The sequence below is a fragment of the Halyomorpha halys genome, unplaced genomic scaffold (genome assembly GCF_000696795.3).
Source record: "Halyomorpha halys isolate HHAL.00 unplaced genomic scaffold, Hhal_1.1 Scaffold550.1, whole genome shotgun sequence".
Classification (NCBI taxonomy): Eukaryota; Metazoa; Arthropoda; class Insecta; order Hemiptera; family Pentatomidae; genus Halyomorpha; species Halyomorpha halys.
Window position 1 is genome coordinate 350174 of NW_027112242.1, and position 23083 is coordinate 373256.

The 23083-nt window shown below is 29.5% G+C and overlaps 1 protein-coding gene across 8 annotated transcripts in view; it reads left to right on the top strand.

Annotated features, from left to right (window-relative positions):
* The window catches only part of raskol (Ras GTPase-activating protein raskol), a 758358-nt gene that overhangs the window by 326719 nt on the left and 408556 nt on the right, over positions 1-23083 (top strand). The window contains exon 1 of one of the 8 annotated variants that reach the window (XM_067050214.1): positions 6703-6848. The exons of the other annotated variants lie outside the window; for them this stretch is intronic. Within the exon in view, the coding sequence (XP_066906315.1) occupies positions 6720-6848 (129 nt within the window). The 5' untranslated portion in view covers positions 6703-6719. Of the gene's footprint in view, positions 1-6702; positions 6849-23083 lie in introns of those variants that run through there. 8 annotated transcript variants of the gene reach the window in all.

Here is a 23083-nt window from a genome sequence, read left to right on the forward strand (position 1 = left end):
TTATCTATGTGAAGGTTGTCTAAAATATTTTAGTTTTAGTAAGTTTAGATGACGGAGAATTGTTGAAAAAAAATCTGAGTTTTTTAGTATAAATACAGAGAACTTTACAGTCGAGCATGTTGTGATGCTGAACAGAGTGCCTGGTTCAGTTTCCACCTAGAGCAGTCAACATTTATTTCATGGCGGCCTCAAGAAGCAAAATATCGGTACCTATGGTCACATCGGTAGCCATCGTGAGTTTTTTTAACCAATACCAGCACCAGTAGTATAAACATAATTTTAAAAATCATACTTTTATTTGTTCCTGAAGAAAGGGAAATACAGGTTTACTTTTTTTTTTTTTTTTTTTTTACAAACAGGTAGTTGTCCTTTCTCAGTTATATTATTACATTAAATAAAAAAACGTTTTTTTGGGCAAAATTTTGTGGTCAGTTGTGGGGTCGATCCTCCACAGCCGTACTAGTAAATAACAGTACTGGGCCTGTCATCAACTTCTGTGGTTCAATGCTGCCAACCGACTAATGCTGTAATTGTTGCCTTCCCTGAAGCCGTGCACTATGTTATCAGCGAAAGGTGATGGTAATTATGCTCTAATAGCTCTTCGGCGTAATGTTAGTTTTTGCTCAAGTTCCTCGATGGACAAGGAGGTTTAGTAACACATAGGTTCAAGAGTTTGTTCCAGTCCTGTCAAACATTGAGCTTATGAAGACTCTAATTTTCTCCATTTTTATGCTTTCTAGGTATAAGAAGAATTATATTTTTTGTTAAATTTCTCAAACACTTTTTTTCGAACATTAGATAAGCATTAGTAACGGTTAGTTCAAGGTTATAGAGAAGGCACAACTTGAAAAAATAAGCTTCCATGGCGGAAATATTAGAATTAATATTATTATTTATTACTGCTCATATCAAGTGCGTTTCGATAAATGTAGTGAAACCTATTTTGAAATTGTGTTTAACCTAAAAAAACAACTTGCATTTCTCTTGCTTAAATGGAGAGCAGTTTCAGTTCCTACGTGATACTGAAATACCCATCATTATTTACTCATAACAAACTAAACAAAAAAAAATATATTGAATCTGTTAACTAAATCCTTTTCAGTCTTTCGTTTTTACCTGGAATGTATTTTGTTGCTACGCTTTTTGTAATCATGTTTTTAGAGAATCCCATGAAGACTATGTATTGTGTTGTTACTGATTAATAACAATTCCTGATGTTTTTAATTCGAGAATTGACATTATTTTTTATAATATATTTTTACGTTTGAACCGTTCATCCCATCATAATTAAAAAAACAACTAAACAAACGTGTTACCATAAGCCTGTTTTGTAATGCTTCAAAAATAATAGAAAATTTTATTATTATCAAAATCATTTGAATTTTGTAGCAGGATTTTTTTTTTTTAAAGGTTAGTTAATAATGTTATTTTTTGGTGTTTCTATTTTAATTATAATATATTTTTTAATATAACACATTTAAAGTTGTGTTAAAAAATTAGTGCACGCACACATACACACACACACACACTGTATAAATTAATATAAAATCTGAAGACAAAATTAAATTCATCTTTATCCTCAATCGAAAATAAAAGAAGCAGGAAGTAAAAAATAAATAAATAAAATTATCAATTTATATTTAAAAAAATTATTTACTTCTCATGATATTACACAATTTCAACTTAGTATAAAATTAGTAAACAAGAAAAAATAAAAAATGAATTTTTTTTATTTATTTATTGATATATACAACTGTATAAAAAATACAACAAGTAAATTTGATCATAATGCCATAATGATATGATACAGGATGTAGAGAAACTACATCTAACTAGTAGAACTCTAAACAGGTTACAATATAAGGTCACGAGGCTATCTTCTTTTCAGGCGCCTCGGAGGATTGCCAGGAATGGAAGAGGAAGCAAGGTTAGAAACTAGTGGGTTTGGGTGGTTAGGGAGTTTATTATGGAAGGAAAAAAAATGAAATAAAAAATAAAAAGTAGAACAGAAAAAATAAAGCATCGTATTTAAAATTAGTAACTTCTGATAATATTATACAATGTTAACAATATCACATCCGTTAGCAAATGAAATAGATACTTATTAAAAATTAAAAATAACCAAAATACTAACGTCGAATGATATAAAATCGATTCATATAGAAAACAAAATATTAATTTCTGTTTCTAATTCAAATCTTAAATTACGGTGTTCTGATTAGGGACCGTCGATTTAGAAGTAAGAAGGTATTGGAAAAGAAGGAATTTGAATGATGATAGGAGGAGAAGCATGCCGAATATTAGAAGAAAGGGAATTCCAGAAGGCAGTGGAACGGGCTAATAAGAAATTTTCGAACGTTTTGGTCCGTTGGGAAAGGATTTAGAGGTCAGAATGGTGAGATCTTGTTTCTTGGGAGTGGATGGTGGATTTGCTGTGGAGGAAACTGAAAAATAGATGTTGGAAGGGTGCTTAATTAGAGTTAATTAGTTTATCTTATTGTTATAGCATTCATTATAGTCGCGTTTGACTATTTAGTTGGGTGTCAATAATTGGTCCGTTTATTTTTTACCTAATGCTAAAATATTAAAAAGAAACTTTAAAATAAAAGTATGTAAATTTTGAATAACATGTCCATATTTTTTGAAAAAAAATTCATTATAGTATGTTTCGTAACCTAATAAAACACCATGAATAAACACTTAGCATTCTGTTGACACTCTTATAATTTAACTTACAAATTATTACTTTGCGAAAGTAAAGAGATGTTTCGAAACGGAAATCTTTGCCAACGTTTGGGATATTTCTGCCTCTATGAGTCTTGCAATCTGCTCAGAATGACTTGCCATCTTCATTCACGGCCTCTTGCTCCAAAAGTAAAAGCCCCCGAGCATTCGTTAAGCTTGATTGTGCTGCATCAACTCTGTCTTGCATCATTGCTTCCAATAGCTTCTTCATAATAATTTTATCGACAGTTTCACAAGTCGGAATGTGGTGTTCCTCTTCATCTTTCCATGTTCTTGGGTGACAATGAGAAGAATATTAATAAAACCATCAGATTATTTACCATTATATAAATCTGATTTATATATTACTAATTGTTTGTGTAATAAATCATTGCTACAATTATCCTAAATAGTCATATTCATTTTTAGCAATAATATCTCTCTGTAGTTCCGTAGCGGTATGTATCCTTTTGTTTTAATTTAGTATCAAATGCTTAATTATGCCGACTGAACGGGAAAAAATTGAGTATCCATTATGTTTCCTTAGCATGTTAGGTCACTCATTTAGCTCCTTTTGAAAAATGAAAAATAGTTTATTATTCTGGGACTAGGTCCTTTCAGAACAATTACAAAGGTAATTTTAATTTTATAATAACATTTATTGGCCATAAAACAGTGTGGCCACGCTTAATTATAACGTATATACAGAGAAAAAAAATAGATTCATTAAAAAACTAACTTACTAAATAAAAAAAAGAAGGTAATTACAAACTATCTGTACTATTATAATATAGGTTTTAATTGGTGAAGCAAAAGGTAGTTGAATAGAAGGGATTTAAAATAGGGAAGGGTTGCTATATGACGTATGTTGGAGGGAATAGAGTTCCAGAGAAACAGCTCGGGTAAAAAACGATTTATCAAACGTAGCAGTTCGTTGAGGTCGAGAGTAGATTTCAGATAAACGGGACCTGGTAGTACGGGATTTGACAGAGAATTTGAATTGCAGGTTTTCTAGTATATAGGAGGGGCGTTGAGTGTTATTCCTTGGAATAAAAAGGATGCTAGGAAAAACTGGAATCTGATGGATGGATAAAGGCACTTCAGTTCGGCGTAATACTGGTTTATGTGCGTATCTCTGGAGATCCTGAAAATAAATCCTTTTCATCCTTAAAAGAATATTTTCTAGTGTGTCTTGGACATGTATTTTATTAGTTCGGTTCTACGTGTTATTACGTGAAGGTCTTCATGAAATCTTATATAAATTGACTGATAAAATCTTTGCTATCCTAATATCATATAATTAGTTTTATACCAAGACGATTCCGTTATTTTGTAAAATTATTATTTACATATATAAAATTGTATATAAACTCGCACAGATCACACCCCTTGTGGCAATAGTATGGTATCCACGCGGAATACAAACTACTACCAGTAACCTCTTCTTTTTTTTTTTTTTTTAGAAGTTATTAAGTTTTTAACTTAAGTTTTTTTTTGTAGTCCTATGGCACGAATTGTAAAAGAGCAGTTATCATTCAATTATAATTTATTTAGACCTCCATTTATTCCATCTGTAGAAATTCCCCAAACCTCAGGGCCTCTGCAAGGCCATTACAGATGTACTTTGCAGACAAACCAACGAAGCGCGAACTACTCAACTGTTGATTCCGGGTTAGGACCACCGTTAGACACACTTACCGGTTATTTAAGGCCAATACTACTCGTATATCATCGGTTAATTTTTTATGGTGTAATACATTCTTGAAGATAACTTTAATTCATTAATTTATTATTTAGCCCTTAATTAAAATTAATTAATGTTTAAATGCAGTGCCAACGTTTATGCCACCTAAGCTGTTCTACTAGAAAATAATTGTTTACAATTTCGTTTACTCAAAGAAAATTCTGCTGCACAGTATTGTCTAGCATGCACACATTTAATGACATCAGCAAATCAATCATAATGTTTTCGCAGCAGTCAAAGAACCCATTTTAGTAACCTTCGTAAAAAATAAAAAATCTATCCGCTAAGCCTATTGATTTCATTATTTCTTTTGAACTTTTTTGAGTTATTTTATGTATTATTAGAATATATGAACTTTACAGTCTTTTTTAGGATATCATAAATGCCAAATATCTCATTTTCTCTTTATATTCATTAAATATGTTCGCTTTAAATATTAAGAATATTTCAGGAATTTTTTATCATAAGTCAATATATCAATTTTTAGAATGCTATTATTAACAACATATTATGGTGGCATCTCGAGTAGATAACTTAAATTATTAGTGAAAATGTTTAACTGTAAGGCTTATTAGACCAGACTAAATTTAAATTTTGAAATACACCTTATGTTTTGTTGTAGGACGAATTAAATTTGTCAAAAAAAAACTTTAATTTTCAGAAATGGGTACATTAATTTTTGATAGCAAACGCCATATTTATATCAATATATATCAGTATATATCGATAATTTACCATTGAAACATAGCGAATCCATTTTAATTTCACTTTTTCGGCATAGTTTAAACTTTTTTTTGTATATATACTTCATATTTCAAATTATATATTCATACCTCATAGTTCAAACTGTACTCTATGCCTGTATGTATATCTAATAACATTAAAAAATGATAGGAAATAACTTTACTTTAACATCCGCTACCGCGCTGTCAGTTACACCTACGTTATGTAAAAGTAATGTGAATATAAAAAATAGTAAAGGAGTACTTAAAGTCGGTTGATTTATTGCATAATGTATTTTAAATACGATAAGTACATTTCCTTATGGTTAATTCTGATGAGATATTATCGCTGTGATTTAATATCAGTACTGGATAATATAAATTTAACTTCTGCTTTAAAAATATTTTTACCGTTGCAAATACATTCTGATAGCAGTATTTCTACTATGCTTCTTTTTTTAAACTTATTATTCATCTGTTCATTTCTAATCAGTAATTATATATAATAAATCATCTCCTTACACACCTGTTGTTCGAAAACAGTACTTTCTTACAATGTACTGAACTCCTGATTCTTCATGGGTTGATTGTTGGGTTGAGATTTTAATTGTTAATTTTATTTCTATATTACTGATTATTATCTTTGATTAATAGAAATGAATAAATTTAATAGTTTAAGGACCGTTAAATATTTACTGAGTATTATCAAGTATTCAAAGCCAGTGGAGGCTGAGCCAGAGCGTCTTAGCAGCAGAACAGGACTTGAGTGGATGTAATAACAAATGATATCGAGGTCATTTATTTTTCAACCTTTTAAAAATAATATTAAACGGCGAAATGTATTCATAGTTTTATAGAATAGGTTTTTAATTTTAATATATTTTTTTTTAAATATTTATTTATTGCTATTTACAAGTGTACATTATAATACATTTAGTAAATCTGTTCTAAGTTAAATTGGAGTGTTACAGGCGTGTAGAGAAACTACCCATTGGTAAGCACTCTAATGACATTTTACATTACCTGGTCTCGTGGCCATATTCTTTTCAGGCGCCTTGGAGGATTGTCAGAAATGGAAGAGGATGCAAGGTTAGAAACTAGGGGATTTGAGTGGTTAGGGAGTTTATAATGGAAGGAGTGATATCTGGTTCGGTCTAGATCGGTTACATAGGGAAAATTAAGGTCTTTAATTTTAATATAAAGTTATAATTGAATGTATTTAAAATTATAAGATAGCAATTCTAACTATTGTTTAAGCATATAATTAGTGGCATTTGTTTGTTCTAATTTAAATCAGCCTATGGACTTGAAAAATTCAATGTTGAATCCGGTCTATGATTACCAAGGTAATTTAACAACCTGGACCCAATCATTTGTACGTCTTAATATAGTAGTCTTCACCTGACATTAGACATACCGGCAAACTGGACATAACCATTACCATCCCGCCAACCCCCACCAAACTAAAACAATAACAGGCCTCAGAGGGACTAACCTTCAAGAGGCGCGGTGGTGGGAGTCAGTAAGGAATGTGCGATGCTAGGAGGCGGGTCTTCAGGTCCACCGTGTACCTCAGGGCGGGTTCCAGGAGGTATCTCACCCTGCCCAGGGCCGCCGATCTTTTCGCCTCCTCTTCTTCGGCGGGTCGCAGGAAGCAGGTACGTTCTAGGAGTACCATGGCACTTTGAAGCTAGGGGTAGGTCGGACTAGGCCGGTTACCGGTTCCCGGCAGAATAAACGAAATTGATTTCAGTGATAGTTTACTTATTTAAATAGATTGCACAAATTAATTTTTGGTTGTTAGCTTCAATAAAAAAAAATTAATAATAAGAGTGGCATACCTACTCTTATTATTTCATATTTTTTTAGGAATAGGAATTTTTTTTCAGATCAAAAAAATTGTACGATATTGTACGGTACGTATATATATATATATACGTGGTACGTATATTGTACGGTAGACTGTAATTACTTTTTGACAACCTTACTATCATTAGGATAATGTATAGAATGATCACAGTAGAAATCTCTGTCCACGTTAATATCTTTGAAACACGTCTATCTCCAAATGAAACCAAAAATATTTTCTTTTTTGTCTGATCTGCCACTTTTGGAACAAAGCCGCTATATAAATACATATACTTAAATAATAAAATTCTTTGTAATTGTTTGAATTAGAGATAATAATTGTATAAGTATAAAATATCTTGTTTCTATTACTTAAAATATCGGGTTTCCGATTTCTTAAACTTGGGTGTTGTGTTATCATATTTAATTATATAAAATTGATAATAATTGGTTGTGCATCATAAATTCTTTGGCCAAATTTAAAATTAATTTGTAACTTCCATCACGTTTTAAGTTTACAGTCATCACATCCTTTATTGTGTCATTTTAAGGTCTCATATTCAATGTTTTCTTGAATAATTAATTATTTTTTGTTACATTATGTCATTAACTGAGAATATTTCCTTTTGCTTAAGTGTTCTTCCGATTTATGTATAAGTATAAATTAGTCATAGTTTAAATATGAATATTCAGAACTAATTTCACATATTAAAAAAATTATTGCTTAATCAAATTATTGAAGAAAAATAAAATAAAACTCGTAACTAAGTAAAATTCATTTACCAAAAAATGTGTAATGTTTAAAAGTTATACTTCACTTCAACTAAAGATAGAATATATATGGCAGAGCAGTCACGTATTTTATTTCTTTACAAATACTTTAGTTTACAAAACATTAATGTTTTAATTGTCGAATAAAGCAAAGCATTGTATCTGGCCATACAGCTTGTAAATAATAGCTCGTTTCTCTTGCTTAAATTTTCTTGGCTCAGAAACACAAGTCATATTTTCTAAATATTAGAAACATATTGTATATAAATATGATGTGTTATATAGTTTTATATTTAATATATTCTATAGTTTAAACATTTTATGATATTAAATACCGTAGTATATGTTTTATAGTATTTATTTTATAGCCTTTCCTTTTCATTATATTCGCGGACATTTAAATTTACAGTAAAATTGATTTTAGTTTTGATTGAGTTTTCATGTTGATATAAAGAAATATATTAACTTAAAACAATATATAAATAATTAGATAAATTTTCGTATTCAGAAAGATGTTGAGAGCTGAGCTATTCTCTAATTCAACGAATTGGCATTTCCCTTATTAAGCTACGTTTAGCATTTTTTGTTCATGATTCTTGAGTGGCAAAAACATAATTCTATTTCCTTAAACAGTATTTCTTGCATTCATTAGTTGTTTATAAGAGGTGAACTATAAGGAAAATTATAACAAAAATGAATTTTTCCTTTTCTAAATAATTATTAACAATTAATATGAATGGTAAAGTATGGGTAAGAGTATGGGCAAAATTACATGGAAAATGTGCAGTAAATTATAATGGATAATTTTCATTTTAATTAATTAATATATTACTTTTGATTATAATTTATTATTTACTTTTATTGTATTTTAATATTGTGGTGGATAAAGTATGTTTTTAATGAGATTTTTGAAACCTTAATAGTTTGCAATCAGTGCATAACTATTAAATCGTAAGAACTTTTAATGAGCTGACTTGACTTAGTTTTCTCGAAGGAAAATGCTTTTTCTTTTGTAAGCAGTTTTTCTCAAAGAGAATGACCTTCCATTCATCACTTTTATACTCTTTCTCATTTCCTCATATAAATTATTATATTTATTTGAAAATATTTATTTCTTATTTATGTATATTAAAATATTGATTTATTTTAAGATCGTATAGTAATGACTATTTTACCAATTTGATTTTATTTTAACATTTTGGATTGTGGTGGTTTAGGCTAACTTTTTCTTGGTTATGATTATTGAATAATTTTAAATGATAAACAGTAATTTCTAAAACATAATAATAATAATAGGTATGCTATAGAAGAATGCAAGAACAAAATTAACCAACTAAAATAAATAAATGACTCTACAATGAAATAATGATTTGAGAAATCAATTAGTAAAATATTTATTCTTTAGTACACATTATGCCAACTACTTCTAAATAATTGTCAGTTATTATTTTTGATAAATTTTAATATCCGACCATACAATTTTAATTACGCATTTTAAATTTTTTTTAAATTTTGTTTAAAATATAAAATAGTTTTCTAACATCAGTTTAAACGGTTACATTCGTATTCAGCTCATCCAAGCTTTCATACATGCATGGTTTGGCCAAGGTTAGTTTTTTCACTTGACATTGACTTGTAATCGTTTTGCGAGTTTAACATCATCAAAATACAATACCAAAACTACCTACTAAAACCAACTATCCAAGTTTTTGTTGTCATCGTAATTTTAGTTATAAAAGTTAACAATTATTTATTTTTTTTAATAGCAATACCATAAAATAAACTTACTCCTCTATTGTTTCCCAAAAATAATTGATTTTTCAATTAAATTTTAATCAGTTTAAAATATTTGTATTACTTTACGTCTTTACCTATGTTATAAAACAATATAATATTTTTCGGCACTGTCAGAAACAAAAATTATCGGGATATTGCAATATTTGTGGAAAAACCATGTGTCAGTCAAACCTTAGAAGTCAGAACTACTTAAGTACCACTTATTTACCGACTGTAGTTATTTTTTTGTTTTATATGAAATTAAATAAATTTTTGTAAAATTAAAAGTAGTTTATACTGGGACAAAAATAGGAATAATTACATGTTTCGCACTAATGATAATTTACTTGGCATAATATTTAGAATTTCTGGTTTTAAGTAGAAATTACAATTTTATGGTGGAAATTGATGTTATTTTGTTGTTGTTTTTGCGATTGTTTACTTTGGCATGGTAGTTTGATTTTGGAGAAAGTAAAGGAATGGGCGTTGTTCAAAGGAAGGAACGGAAGAAGATTGACGCATAGAGATGGGTATAGAATTCCAGGAGGTTGCACGAATGACGGATTTGCTGAAGGAGGTGATTCTATGGGAGCGCATGTACAAATCAATCGGTTAGAATCTGGTATGCAATGAATATATGGATGAACGTTTATTGAGAAAAAAAAGGAAGTAGGTTTTTAGGTTTTAAAGATTAAGAAAGCAAGTATATTGTTTTCCTGAAATATTCTTACAAAACTTACAATTGTAATTTTATAATTTTATAGTAAAACAATACTATATATAATTTATTTATTAAATACCTTTCAGTAATAATATGAATCTGTCATATGGCTTATACTCTTGAAAACGTCCAGTAATCCCGACTTATACTAATATCAATACTTTTATTATAATAGTTCCTATAACATGATCTATAAAGCTAGTATTTTCTAGGACGAATCATGATAATTTTATTATTTTTTACAGCTTTATTTATTTGTCGGTATACTGTTTTAATTTTAAATTATTTTAGGGGTAATTGTCTTATCTTATTCACACAATCATTGTTTTATTCACATATATTAGAGCAGAAATCGGGGTCCATACACCATACTCATCTTTATTTAATAATTTTAAAATAAATCATTATTTAAAGAATAAGAACAGCTTGGAAAATACTCAAATCTGTTTATACCGTTTTCGGAATTATCACACTTTTCCCACCCTATAGATTTTACTTATAAACTTTTGTAATAGGATTATTTTATCAGTAGCTGCAAAACTTGTTGATACGATTAATTTATAATATATATTAAATTTTAGTTTTCTCTAGCCAGAGAATGGACTAAGTTTCGCAACTAACAATGCCAAATGCCAAATAAAAACTTGAGCAATACTGGGCAGTGCCCTTTATATCTTCATGTCTCTTTATGTAGCCTTCTCACGCACCGCCCTTTTAATCTAGAGTAAAAGCCTCATCAGTTACCCAAGGTTCGTAGAACTGACAACTTTATTTAGGGATTAACAGTATTTTTTTTAAATATTTCAGTAATTAAAAGTTTTTTTAAAAATATTTATTTATAATTTGTCAACTTTAGATAAAAAATAAAATAAAGAACGATGTTTCTTCCCTGCGTGATATGACAACGTGGTTTATTTAATTCTTCGCTTTAAATAATAGAGAATGTTTCATGATCGACTCCGAATATTCTCGGTCATCTGCAATTAAAAAAAAAAGTTTATGAAGCTTTTTAAAGATAATAATAGTCTTCATCAATCATTAGAATAACAAATATTTTTCTAGACACTAAAATTCTGTGCTTTAAAATTAAGTAGAGGAATTCTGAAGTCCTAAAATTTTCATTAATTACATTTTTATAATTATTATTATTTATCATCTTGAACTATATTGCTTGTCCTTAAAATATTTGGGAGTTTTCATTGGATTAAATTTTATTTTATTGCACATTAATCAAAAAGGAACATTTTTAATATTTATATTTATAATTGAAGAAAATTTATTAGTATTCATTGCAGTTATTGGAATTTTACTTTTAAAACAAATTAAAAGATTTATGTTCATATTTTAATTAAATATTGGAACATATTATTTTATTCTTACTGCTTAAGTGTCGGTAACCTTTTTTTTTTTTTATTTATTTCAATTAGAAACAATTTACTTTGAATTACGATAAACTTTAGTACAATTATCCTCTGAGTTATTATTATTGAATTGATGAAGTTCCAAAGAATATTTTTTATTTTTCACTGTAGTTTTAATTATGTTGTCCTAATTTTCTGATTGGCTTAACATTTAATATTGTCTGATTTGTTTAACATTTAATATCATCTGATTTCTTAATTGGTTAATAGACATATTAATTATCTTAGTCCTTAGTCATATTTTAAAATAAATAATATAAAATTTATTTTACTAAAGCTTCTCTTGTTCACCATTTTTGGTTTGGAACTCATATGTTTTTACGGATGAATTATTGTTAGGAATATTTTTCATTAATAAAGTTGCTACTTCCGCTCTTTGCATAAGTATAAATCATTGTCTTGATGCAAATGGTCATAACTATTTTCACACATCGAAGACAAAGAACTTTTTTTTACTGTTTAAACAACTCTTGCGTGACTGAAGCAATCCTTTACTTTTGTAATAATTAAAACATTGCGCTGCTGTATTTTTAGTCCTAATGAAGAAAAGTTTTTTTGGTCTAAAAAAATACCTTTAATTTTCTCGTGTTTTGTCTGAAAGGATAATTTATATATAGGAGATGCATTTATAAAAATCTAAATTTAAATAAGAATTTTACCATATGACAACAGAAGATTATTTAATTGCTTTCTAAATACTTTTGTTTAGAACAATTGTCGATTAAAAGAAAGGCTTTGTATAGATACGTCATGATTTTATCTAACCGTCCTTTTTATCGCTAAATAACCATTTGATTTCAATCTCTGTTAATTGTAAGTAGTGTTAAGATTCCAACTAGATAAGAAATTGTACAGTACGTAGTGTTGTTTTCCACTTCTTTAATTAAAAATAAATAGAGAAAGTGTTTTATTCTAAGCAATTATTTGATTTTTTATGTACAATGCAATTTCTAAAAACTATTAATAAAATTATTTCAAGTGCTTTTTAAGATTTTAAACAGTACGTAATTGAAAAAAAAAATTTTCTTTTAATTTATACAAGTTTATTAACTAAATACAATGACATCAAGCAATATAAATATAACCAATTGATTTATTCAATTAGTTGATCAAAGGATCATATTTGTTTTTATTTAATTAAACAATTCTTTATTTTAATATCAAAAAAGCTATACATTAGGTAGTTAGACTCAATATAAATTTAATTTTTGTGTATTACTTCCATTAACGTATATATCCAATAAATTGTTAGTGTAGTTATTGTTTACAAGTTTGTATTAATTTTTTTTTCCAAAATGATGTGTATTTGGACAGCTGTTTTAAAAACGAAAAGTCGTACGAAACTGAAATTGCAAATTTATGACTGTTTTATGTCATGGATTTTTCAGAAATTTTTTTGACAAAATCGACAGCCCGGAAGTATCACTTTATAGAATTAATTTTCTACGTTTTGTCGGTTTTCTCTAAAACGGCTCTTAAGATTTTGACTAAACTCTGTATATTAATGCACAATTAAACGATATTTAATATTAATTATCCTCATTATAGTATAGCTGGATTTAAATGCTGAATTTTCCATAGAAATTCGTTTTTAATGAGGTTAAGGAAAGACAATTTTTTTGGAATAGTTTTTGTATTGAAATTATAAAGTTTCTATGACATGAGCGATTGCTAATTAGCCTGCAAAAGAAACAATTTAATGAATTATGGTATCAATGATTAAGGTTGTCTCCTTAAGAATGGCCTAAGAGCCAAAACGTCGAATTTGTGAAATTTGTGTTTATAATGAAATTATTTCTCTCAATTTCCATAACAACTTCATTTTTTAACATTAAAGACGTTTAATGTTATTTACATTATACAATCAACCTTTTCTTATTGTTAGCAGTAACGTAAAATGGATAAATATGAACTATGAAAGAATTTGATTATTCAGGAAAGGTGGAAAACGATTTTCAAGTAACCATACTAAACTTACTATGCTATTATTATTGTATAAAATAATGTTTATATAATTAATGTTAATATATAAAAAATTGACCAATGGTGATTCACAATTTTTCATTAAAGTTTTTTATTATGTTATAAAGTTTCACTGTAATTATCATATTTAAATTTGTAAGTTTACCAAATAGATGTAATTAGCAGGGATTTAAACGCATTTAGATTCAGTTCACAAACTTAATAGAGTTCTAAATTCTAAGTTTATTTAATGGCACATATTTGTTTAAGTAGCTGTTCAGTTATCCTCTGGGGAATCTTGTTTTAGACTCTATTCGGAAAAAGACTCCCTTCTAGGTCGTTCATAGCTAGCGAAGTTTTACCTCTAAATGACGCAGAATGTCTCCCACGTGAGTAATTATGATAAACAGGTTTAGTTTCAAACATTTATCTCTTTTCTAAATCTGATGGAATTTTTAAAGTGCGTTTTACCGAGTCAATAAATCATTCTTGCGGTACCCCCAGTTATAGGAGCTACCTGCCTTCCATAGGAACATGCAGGTGGGAGTCATGTTTTGCAAACGGGCTTGAAATATCTCAGTCGTGACTCGTTTTGGACAAATGATAAAACAGCATTTCACTCCCACTTAGTGAATGTTTTCATATATCATTTATTATTAATAATAATTAAAAAATCAAACACATCTTGATGTCATTGTCGCAATATATAATTTTTCGACTCTATTGAGTTTCATTTTCAATCAATTGTCCCAACTGGGTCATTCGATTGAAAAAAACTTTACAATTAATTCAATGATTTTTTTTTTAGGCTGTCATTAAAAATAGGATTAATTATGATTTACTAATAATAAGTCTCCGACTATTGCCACATATCAAGTCTACGCCTCAAATGTTTAAGTATTCAGGTGTTTTTCAACATTAAACTAATGTTGACTTTAAACTAAAGTAAGAGGCTTATTATGTTTTTATTTTAAAGTGCTTGAACCAATGGCTTTCATATATTAGTAAAATAAAGGCCACACTGTACGTTCCGTTTGCCTTACAATATACATAAGATGGTGGCCTTACTCGTCTTACTTTAAAACAGACATTAATAGCAAATACTTCGATCGACCTACGACTTGTCACAATCATACAAGAAATCATCGTACAAAAAATATTTGAAGGCAATCCTTACCTGCTGACCCGCCCCACTAAAACCCTATTTAGCGACGGTCATCGATATCATCTTCGAAATATTTACTTTTTTGTATTTATTTATTGCAATTTACAACTGTATTTACATAAAACACATAAAGTAAATTTGATGTTGATGGAGGCAAAATGGAGTGATAAAGGCATGTAGAGAAATTACACATTGGTAGTATCCTAATCATAATTTTACACTTGAAGGTCTAGAGGCCATCTTCTTTTCAGGCACCTTGGAGAATTGTCAGGAATGGAAGAGGAAGAAATGTTAGATATTTGAGGGTTTTGGATTATGGGTTATTTTGATTGTGGATTATTTTGATGGCTAGGGAGTTTATAATGGAAGGATTGATATCTGGTTCGGCCTAGATCGTTTACATGGAACATTAAGGTCTTTATGTATAATTTTAAATTACGAAGTAAGGAGCATTGAGGATTTTACGAAGGATTTTGGATATGAGATAAATTCGAGAAACATTTATATAGGGTACTTTAGATAGTTTGATCGAGCAATATTTAAAAAGTGGCTAAAATTGAAACAGACATTCTGTTCTTGGTACGCGGGATAACTTGTAAAAAAGTAATAGTTATAGTGTTCCATCTCGAGCTGGACAGGAGGTTCTATTATTATGTAATTAATTTTTTAATGATCCAACCAGTGACAACATGTATCACCTATCTCCAGCTCACTTATAAAACCTACATCACTGTTTTGCTTGAATAGTGGCTAGTCTGACAATATTATTTTTTTCATTTTGAGTTTGACATATTCCATAGATTGTATTGTAGACTGGGATTAGTTTTTAACAATCGTACAAGTTTTGGTACAGTCTGTGGTACGATCTTAGTTGAGAAAAAACACGATATAAGGTACTATCTTTGGAATTGGAAAATAGAGTCAAAAATTTGTTTTTCTGACAAATCTTCTACTATTCTAGCAAAGCAGCGATTTGCTATTCTTAAAATTAAATTCTTTAATTCCGAGGTTCATTCTTGTGGGAAAATTGAACATGTGTTTTTTAAAGATAAAGTTTCAAATATGTCAATTTGTTACAAAACATATAATCCGACTGAGTGCTTATTAAATCTATATAACGGTGCCAAGGTAGGGCTGCGATCCATGTCGAGTTCAGTAATTAATTGGAGCATGTAGATCCAATAAATATACAAATTGCAACAGAGTTCATCGACTTCTTCATCGGTCAACCTCTTACGCGTGTTCATGCGCTGTCGCAGGATCCCATGAGTCAGTGTCCGACTTCCGCTGTGTGGGTGTTTCTTCATTTAGCTCGATTATCCCGTTTGATCCTCTTTGCTGAAACAGCGACCTCGACGCTGGATGAAGTATTTTATCCAAAACGAGGTGTACCAGTTATGGTTTCTCTTTTGTGCCCGATAGACGCTGCTGTTATTCACTAATCCATCCTTCGTAGAGATAAGAAAATGATCTTTGTCTGGTCGATTATCATACCTAATAGGATAACAATGATGGTCTCATCATCTCACTTTTCATCTCAAATTATACTCAATTCTTATCAAGATTTCAATGATATGAATGAAAATGTAATTTTATTATTGATGTTTTATGTTAATTAGAGAGGAAAACTGTGTATTTCTCGGAAACAGAAATAATACTGGCTTTTTACGGGATGAAAATTCAATCTTCTTTGAGTTTCTATAACAAATTGATTTTTTTAAACAGCAAAAACATAAGTAAAGAAAATCCACGAATGGTGTTGTCACCAGGCTTTGAATTAAGTAAATATAAATATATTTGTTCTTTCCTTCACACGTAGCACATATAAAAAAATTAAAAAATAAATTATTTTACGTTTAACGTATTCCATTGATTGTACCCTAAATTATGGTTTCTTTGTGATAACGCTACTAGCTTTGATGTAATGTATCCAGACACAACAATAGAGAAAGATATCCTTGCCTACTGTGATATCTTTAAAACAAGTCGCATTTCAAAAAGAAATTAAACATTTTTTTCTTTGTCATATGTACTTTAAAGATCAATTTTAATAATACGTCGTACATATTGTTTGAAAAACTTGCATTAATTGAAAACTGCAATGTAGACTTAAATTTTGAGTAAGTGGAGTCATTCATAATTCTCAGGGATATTTTCTTAGTTCAGGCATATCTATTAACTTGTAAGATGACTGATACAAAGATGATATATGATAAGGGATTGATACATAACATGTTTATAGTTTTATCCTCCCTCTTGGTTAATCCTTTCAGATATTAGAAACGTAATAGTGATATACATTCGTACCAAAATTAAATTAAAAAAATATCAATAATATAAAAAAATATATAAATATTAAATTTTCTATATGTACATAAACAGAAAGATAAATAAAATCAATATAATCAAACTATGCACATGAAGAAAGAAGGTTAAAATAAAATTAGTCACATTTTCGACTAATATAATAATTAAATAAAAGGATTAATCAAATTTACACTATGTATATTTACACTCTCGACCTGAGGATACCCCAGCCCACTCTATCCTCCACGTAGAGGGGTAGAGTAGGGCTCTTCGGGATTTCAGCATAGCCCTTTTACCGTGTCAATGGTAATAAGCCAGTGGAGACTTAATAAGTGCGCTAACACTTTACAAATAAATATATTAGCTTTCAAATGTCATATTGTATCTTCTGGAACATGCTCTCCACTTTTCAGAGTGAAGGAAGATGCATAAAAGGCATTAAAGATTTGAGCTACTTATTACACTAATACTTAAAAAAAAAAGAATAAAGATAGAACTAAATGCTTGAAAACGCTTTAGTTTCTAATAAAAAACATATAGACTACTAAACAATAAAATTCTGCTTTTATTGCAGAGGAGGCAAAAATAGTCATTTTGGTACACAGTACTTGCTTATTGAAGTTTTCCTGTTTATGTGAAGTCATATATTGTTATATGTCATATATAACGACATATTAACTGAATCCTAAAGATAGAGTTACATCTGGTTCCCGACCGTTACTCCGCGAAATAATTTAGGAATGGGTCGTTCCACGTCAACTCAACACTGTTTGAACCTTACTATCTCAGATTTTTTTCTATTTTGGACAGGTTTAGGTATCCTTTTCTTAGATTTTGCTGAAAATACGGCATTTCTCATTTGAGTTGGTTCAAATGATTAATATAGGGGTTTGCCAATGTCTACGACAAGGATTCGACCTATTTCCTATTAGTACCAATAGGATTCCTGCGTCAAAAAAAGGTTTGGTAACCACTGAGCCGCTTCCTGCTTGCAACATAAAGGGTGAGTGCTTCTGTCTAGCAGATGATAGAACTTCCATGAGCTACTCACTGTTTGCTTCATGAGAAAGTATGTTTTTTTTTTTTTTTTCTGGGAATGCGGTCTATCTGAAAACAGGCCAAAAATGGAGCTAACTCCTTAACGCTCCTGACCCCTTTATTAAGTATTTGGTAATTCATATTAAAATTTATAATTAGTTCTGTTACTGAGATAATAAGATACATTTAGGTCAGCCCGACATGCCCTTTTTTGTTTATTTATGTAAGGAAAATTATTAATCTCTTATGTAAAACTTTTTAATCTTGCATATATTTTGTTATGCAATTTTGTCATATTTACCTTAATGCTAAGAAATGTACTGCTTAGATATTAAATAAGGTGAGGGAAAAAATGAGGCAATAAATTTATAAATTAGATTAGTCAGGACAAGTGCATATTTATAGTTTAATTTTGACGCTGGAGGTTTGAAATAATTAGTTGGATCATTTTATAAAATTTGAAAGTAGTGTATGCATTTTAAATGCCTTAATATTACTTTCATTTCTTATCTCTTGAGCCATTAGTTGTCCATTGAGGCTATAATAAAAAAGTAATGATTCTTTTGAACTACCTGTTAATATAATTATCACTATCCCTCTCCCTCCCTAGCAGAAGTTCAATACATACCATTCGAATATTTTATTTGAAAATTATGAGCATTCTAATTTCAAGATTTAAAAGAACAATTTTATGAGCTTAAAAATAGTTTAGCAATTATAGCATTTGTTACAAGTTCGTTATTAGTAGGGTAATTTAAAACAAAAAATTAAGATGAATTTTATGAAAAAAAAATTAGAATTTATTAGCTAGCTTGGGAAAGTGAAGACTTAATTTATGTATGACATCGGTAGACTACTGATGATTTTGTTTTGAAGATGTAGATTAGAAACTTTGTTAACTCTTGCTTTCTATAGAAAAATATTGAAAATAATTATTTGGTTCATTTTATAATAATAAAAAAAAAAAAATGAAAGTCCTGATACAGGTAGGTCATGTGTGCACTTTTAAATTTTACTTATATACATTTGAAAATATTAAATTTAGACAATGAGGGAGTTCCCACTAACCCCTTTGTTCACATCCTTTCTGAACCCATGACGAAAAATATTGGGTGTTAGCTCAGACCTTAGGTTTAAACTAGCTTTAAACTTTACAAATGGAATGTACACTATATTTTATAAACAACGTTGTAAAACTTCATTTAGATATAAAATACCAATCCTGATTTATTTCTTAATTTTATATTTATATTGTTTTGTTTTTTTAGCATCTTCCAATATAAGTTACAATTAATTTCTGGCACTTTTTTTTAGAACGTTATACAGTTGTAGTTTTGGACAAGTTTCTATCTGCTATAACCATGATTTTGTGAATGACACTTCAAAGTTACAATTTCCTATAATAGAAATATTTAACATTACTACTTACTTGGAATCCACACACAAGACTGAAACGACAAGAAACTGCTCGTAGATTTCGATTGCTACAACACTTACTTGACAAACGCTCTAAACTTCCCATTCACTACAAAATATTTGTATTCACTACAATAATCAGACCAATTTGGACATATGAAATTGACCTCTGGGGCTCCACCAAACTATCAAATTCTTCCCGCATCCAATCGTTACAATCCAAAATCCTATGTAAAATCCTTGATGCTCCTTATTACGTCACAAATAAACTCATTCATAAAGACCTTAACATCCCATTCGTTGCAGATTTAAACCACAACAGATATGCGTATTTTTATTCCAAACTCCTTAACCATCCTAACCAATTAATTCTTAGTCTTTCATCCTTAACAATCCCTGATAATCCTCCGAGGCGTCTGAAAAGAAGATGGCCACGGGACCTTCTAATTTAAATTAATGTTTGAAGTACCACCAATGGGTGGTTCCTTCCCAAGATTTTCAAGTGTATATGAAACATACTACATATTTACCTATTGTATTATTTTGTACAGTTGTAAATTAGATTAAATAAATAATTTAAAAAAAACAAAAAAAAAAAAACATTACTACAATATTTTACACTTCTAGTTTCTTAATATTTCAGCTGATGGAATTTGGAACCTTAACAGCATCACTGTGATTTCCAATAGAAAACAATTTGATTTCCAACATTTTCTCTATTTTGTTAGAACTTAGTCAAAAAAAGGCAACAGAGTGTAAGTAACTACTGATAACTAATAGCAGTTAATAGTTTTTTTCTTCTTAATGATGATTCTTCACTAAACATTTCTATCAGTGACTCAAGAAATAAAAACGAACAATACTGATGATTCCCTCCCCTGATTGCAAACATTCTAAGAATGTTATTAGATGATTCTGTGCGGTGCTCAGGTGTCATTACGAACCTCTTTTGATGAAGGGTATTCATTTTGTTCTGAGCTGTCGTTTAAAAGACTATCAAAGGCCTATTCTTGGAAGTTTTAAATTGTGCTATTTTCCCCTTGGGAGTGGAATTTTTATTTTTGTGACTTTGTGTCATACAATTATTAAAAATTTTTTAGGAATAATTAGCGTTGCTTATCATTGCTAATTTTTGTTTCTTATTCTAAATGTTGTTCAGTCAATGCATTGTCACGCTGTCCAGTCTTAACTTGCAAGTTTAAATTAAAGCGCTGAATCACTATTTCGTAACTGGTTTATCCATTTTATTCTTTTTATTAATGTAACGGTGCTATTAAATAAGTTTTTTTAATTTCTAGTGTGTGGAGAAAGGCTGAACAATTAATGTAATGTATTAGGAAAAAGCAGCGCTGCTCATTTCAATAACATTTACCACCTAAATTTGATGTTCCTATTTCTCACGCTGAGGAATTATTGTTGTTACAATGAGATAGAAATTCTTTATGAAAATTAATCTATTGGAACTCATTGAATTATAATATTTAATGCAGAACTAATTGGAAATAAGGATGTAAAAGTCAACTATTGTTTTAAATTTTTGTTTATTATTATAAACTTTGTTAAACTGAGTTTTAGGAGGTGAAGGTCAATAGTAACAAAAATCCAAGCTTTTTATAACACGGGCCACAACTGTATTTGAGATCAGTCTTAATTTGGCACCTGACAAGCAAAAAATTTTAGTAAAATTGTTGCAAAAAAATTAGGTTTTTGATATGCATAATTTAATTTTTTAAGAAGGTTCCTGTTGAATCGAAAGTAACAAAATATTACACAAGAACCATAGTCTTGGTTTACAGAGAAAAGTCGATAGTACGATCTTCATTTTAAAGAAAAGACTGGTTCCAAATTATTTCTAATGCTTGAGTGGCATCTAAAAACTCTAGTTACGTACAAATTTTGTTCTATTGGTTGAGTCAATAAACTAATGTATTGGTGTGTCTTTCGTTAAATTGAATATCCGAAAGCCTAGCACACTATCATGGTCAGGCATTATATATATATATATATATATATATGCCCCTAATAGGACAAAAATTTTCTATATTAACTAGTGTGTATTTCTATATTGCTAAGAAGGTAATTAGTGTATAGAATAATGAACTGTATATGCTTTTATTTGTATTTTATGTTTTTGTTACGTTTATATGCGTTTCGATTATAAATGTAATTTAAATTTTATTACATCCATAATTTTAAAAATCTTTTGACTGACATAATAAAAATATATAGAACTTTCCATAACTTACTTGCTGTACATCTAAAACAAATGCCACTAACTTTACTGAGTGACGGATTTCCGCAAAATCCAACAAGAAGACTGAAATCTCTGGAGCAGTAGAACGGACTGCGCTTGGAGTGTCCTTACGTGGCTTCTCTATCAACGGCTCAATATCATTCTTGAGTGGAGGTTTTCTAAGAGAGCAATTTACTTTATATCGCAAAAGTCATTTGTAAAAGTTCATAATTAAAGAATGATAGCTATAGATTTCCTCAGTATACAGTTATATATTTTTATTAACTCCAGAGCTTTTCCGGGAATCTATAGGAGTCCTTTTGAAGAAAATTAGTCATATCCAGATACTTTGTTTAGGTAGTGCAACCTAAGATGCGATGGACGTTGTTGCCGAGTAAATTGAACGTCTCCTTTGCAATCTCAAGTAAGCGATAGTTTTTTTCCCGGCTTGGGCTGGTTGACTTTTATTTCGTGTTGTCCCCACAGAATTAAACAAGATCGTTTCACTCTAGTTAGGATAGGTTGATTACCTATTGGCTAGGCCTGGGTTAAACAAAATAAATATGTGACTGTGGTAATATTGTCAATTGAAGTGGGCTTTCTAATTTATTAAGCCCTAGGATTCCATATTCTATATTTGTGGAGTCAATAAATAGTTTAAATACCGAGGAAACTGTATTAGTGACTATTTCGGATTTTCCATCATCCGACAGGGAACGGAAACCATCTTTTGGGAGGGTAAGGGAAAATATGTTTCCGTATTGAGTGATAATTTTTCTTTATTTCTATTTTGGTCACTTGTTAACATATCTGAAATGTATTGGTACACTTATTCTACTTGTACCACGATAACTAATAAAAGCTTAGTTCGCTATTTGACTAGTTTATTTTTGTTCTTACTTAAATATTCTATATATATTTTTTTTCAACATGAACCTCGAACCATACAACGATACTCTCTGGAGCCAGTCATGAAAACAGAGGGGCAGTTAGAAGGTTTAAGAGATCACGACGTAGACGGGAATCGAATTACCGGCCCATAAAAAGCCAGTGGGTGTAAGTGACTCCAGGCTGCCAACTGGGAACTGGGGGCGAAAACGTGATGCGCGAAGAAATAACGAATAAGGAATGATGAGAGTACGAGAAAACTTTGGGAGGTAAAAGTCAAGTGATTTCGATTGTACCGTTAATGTAGGGAGATAACTTACTGTCTTAAATATATATATATATATATA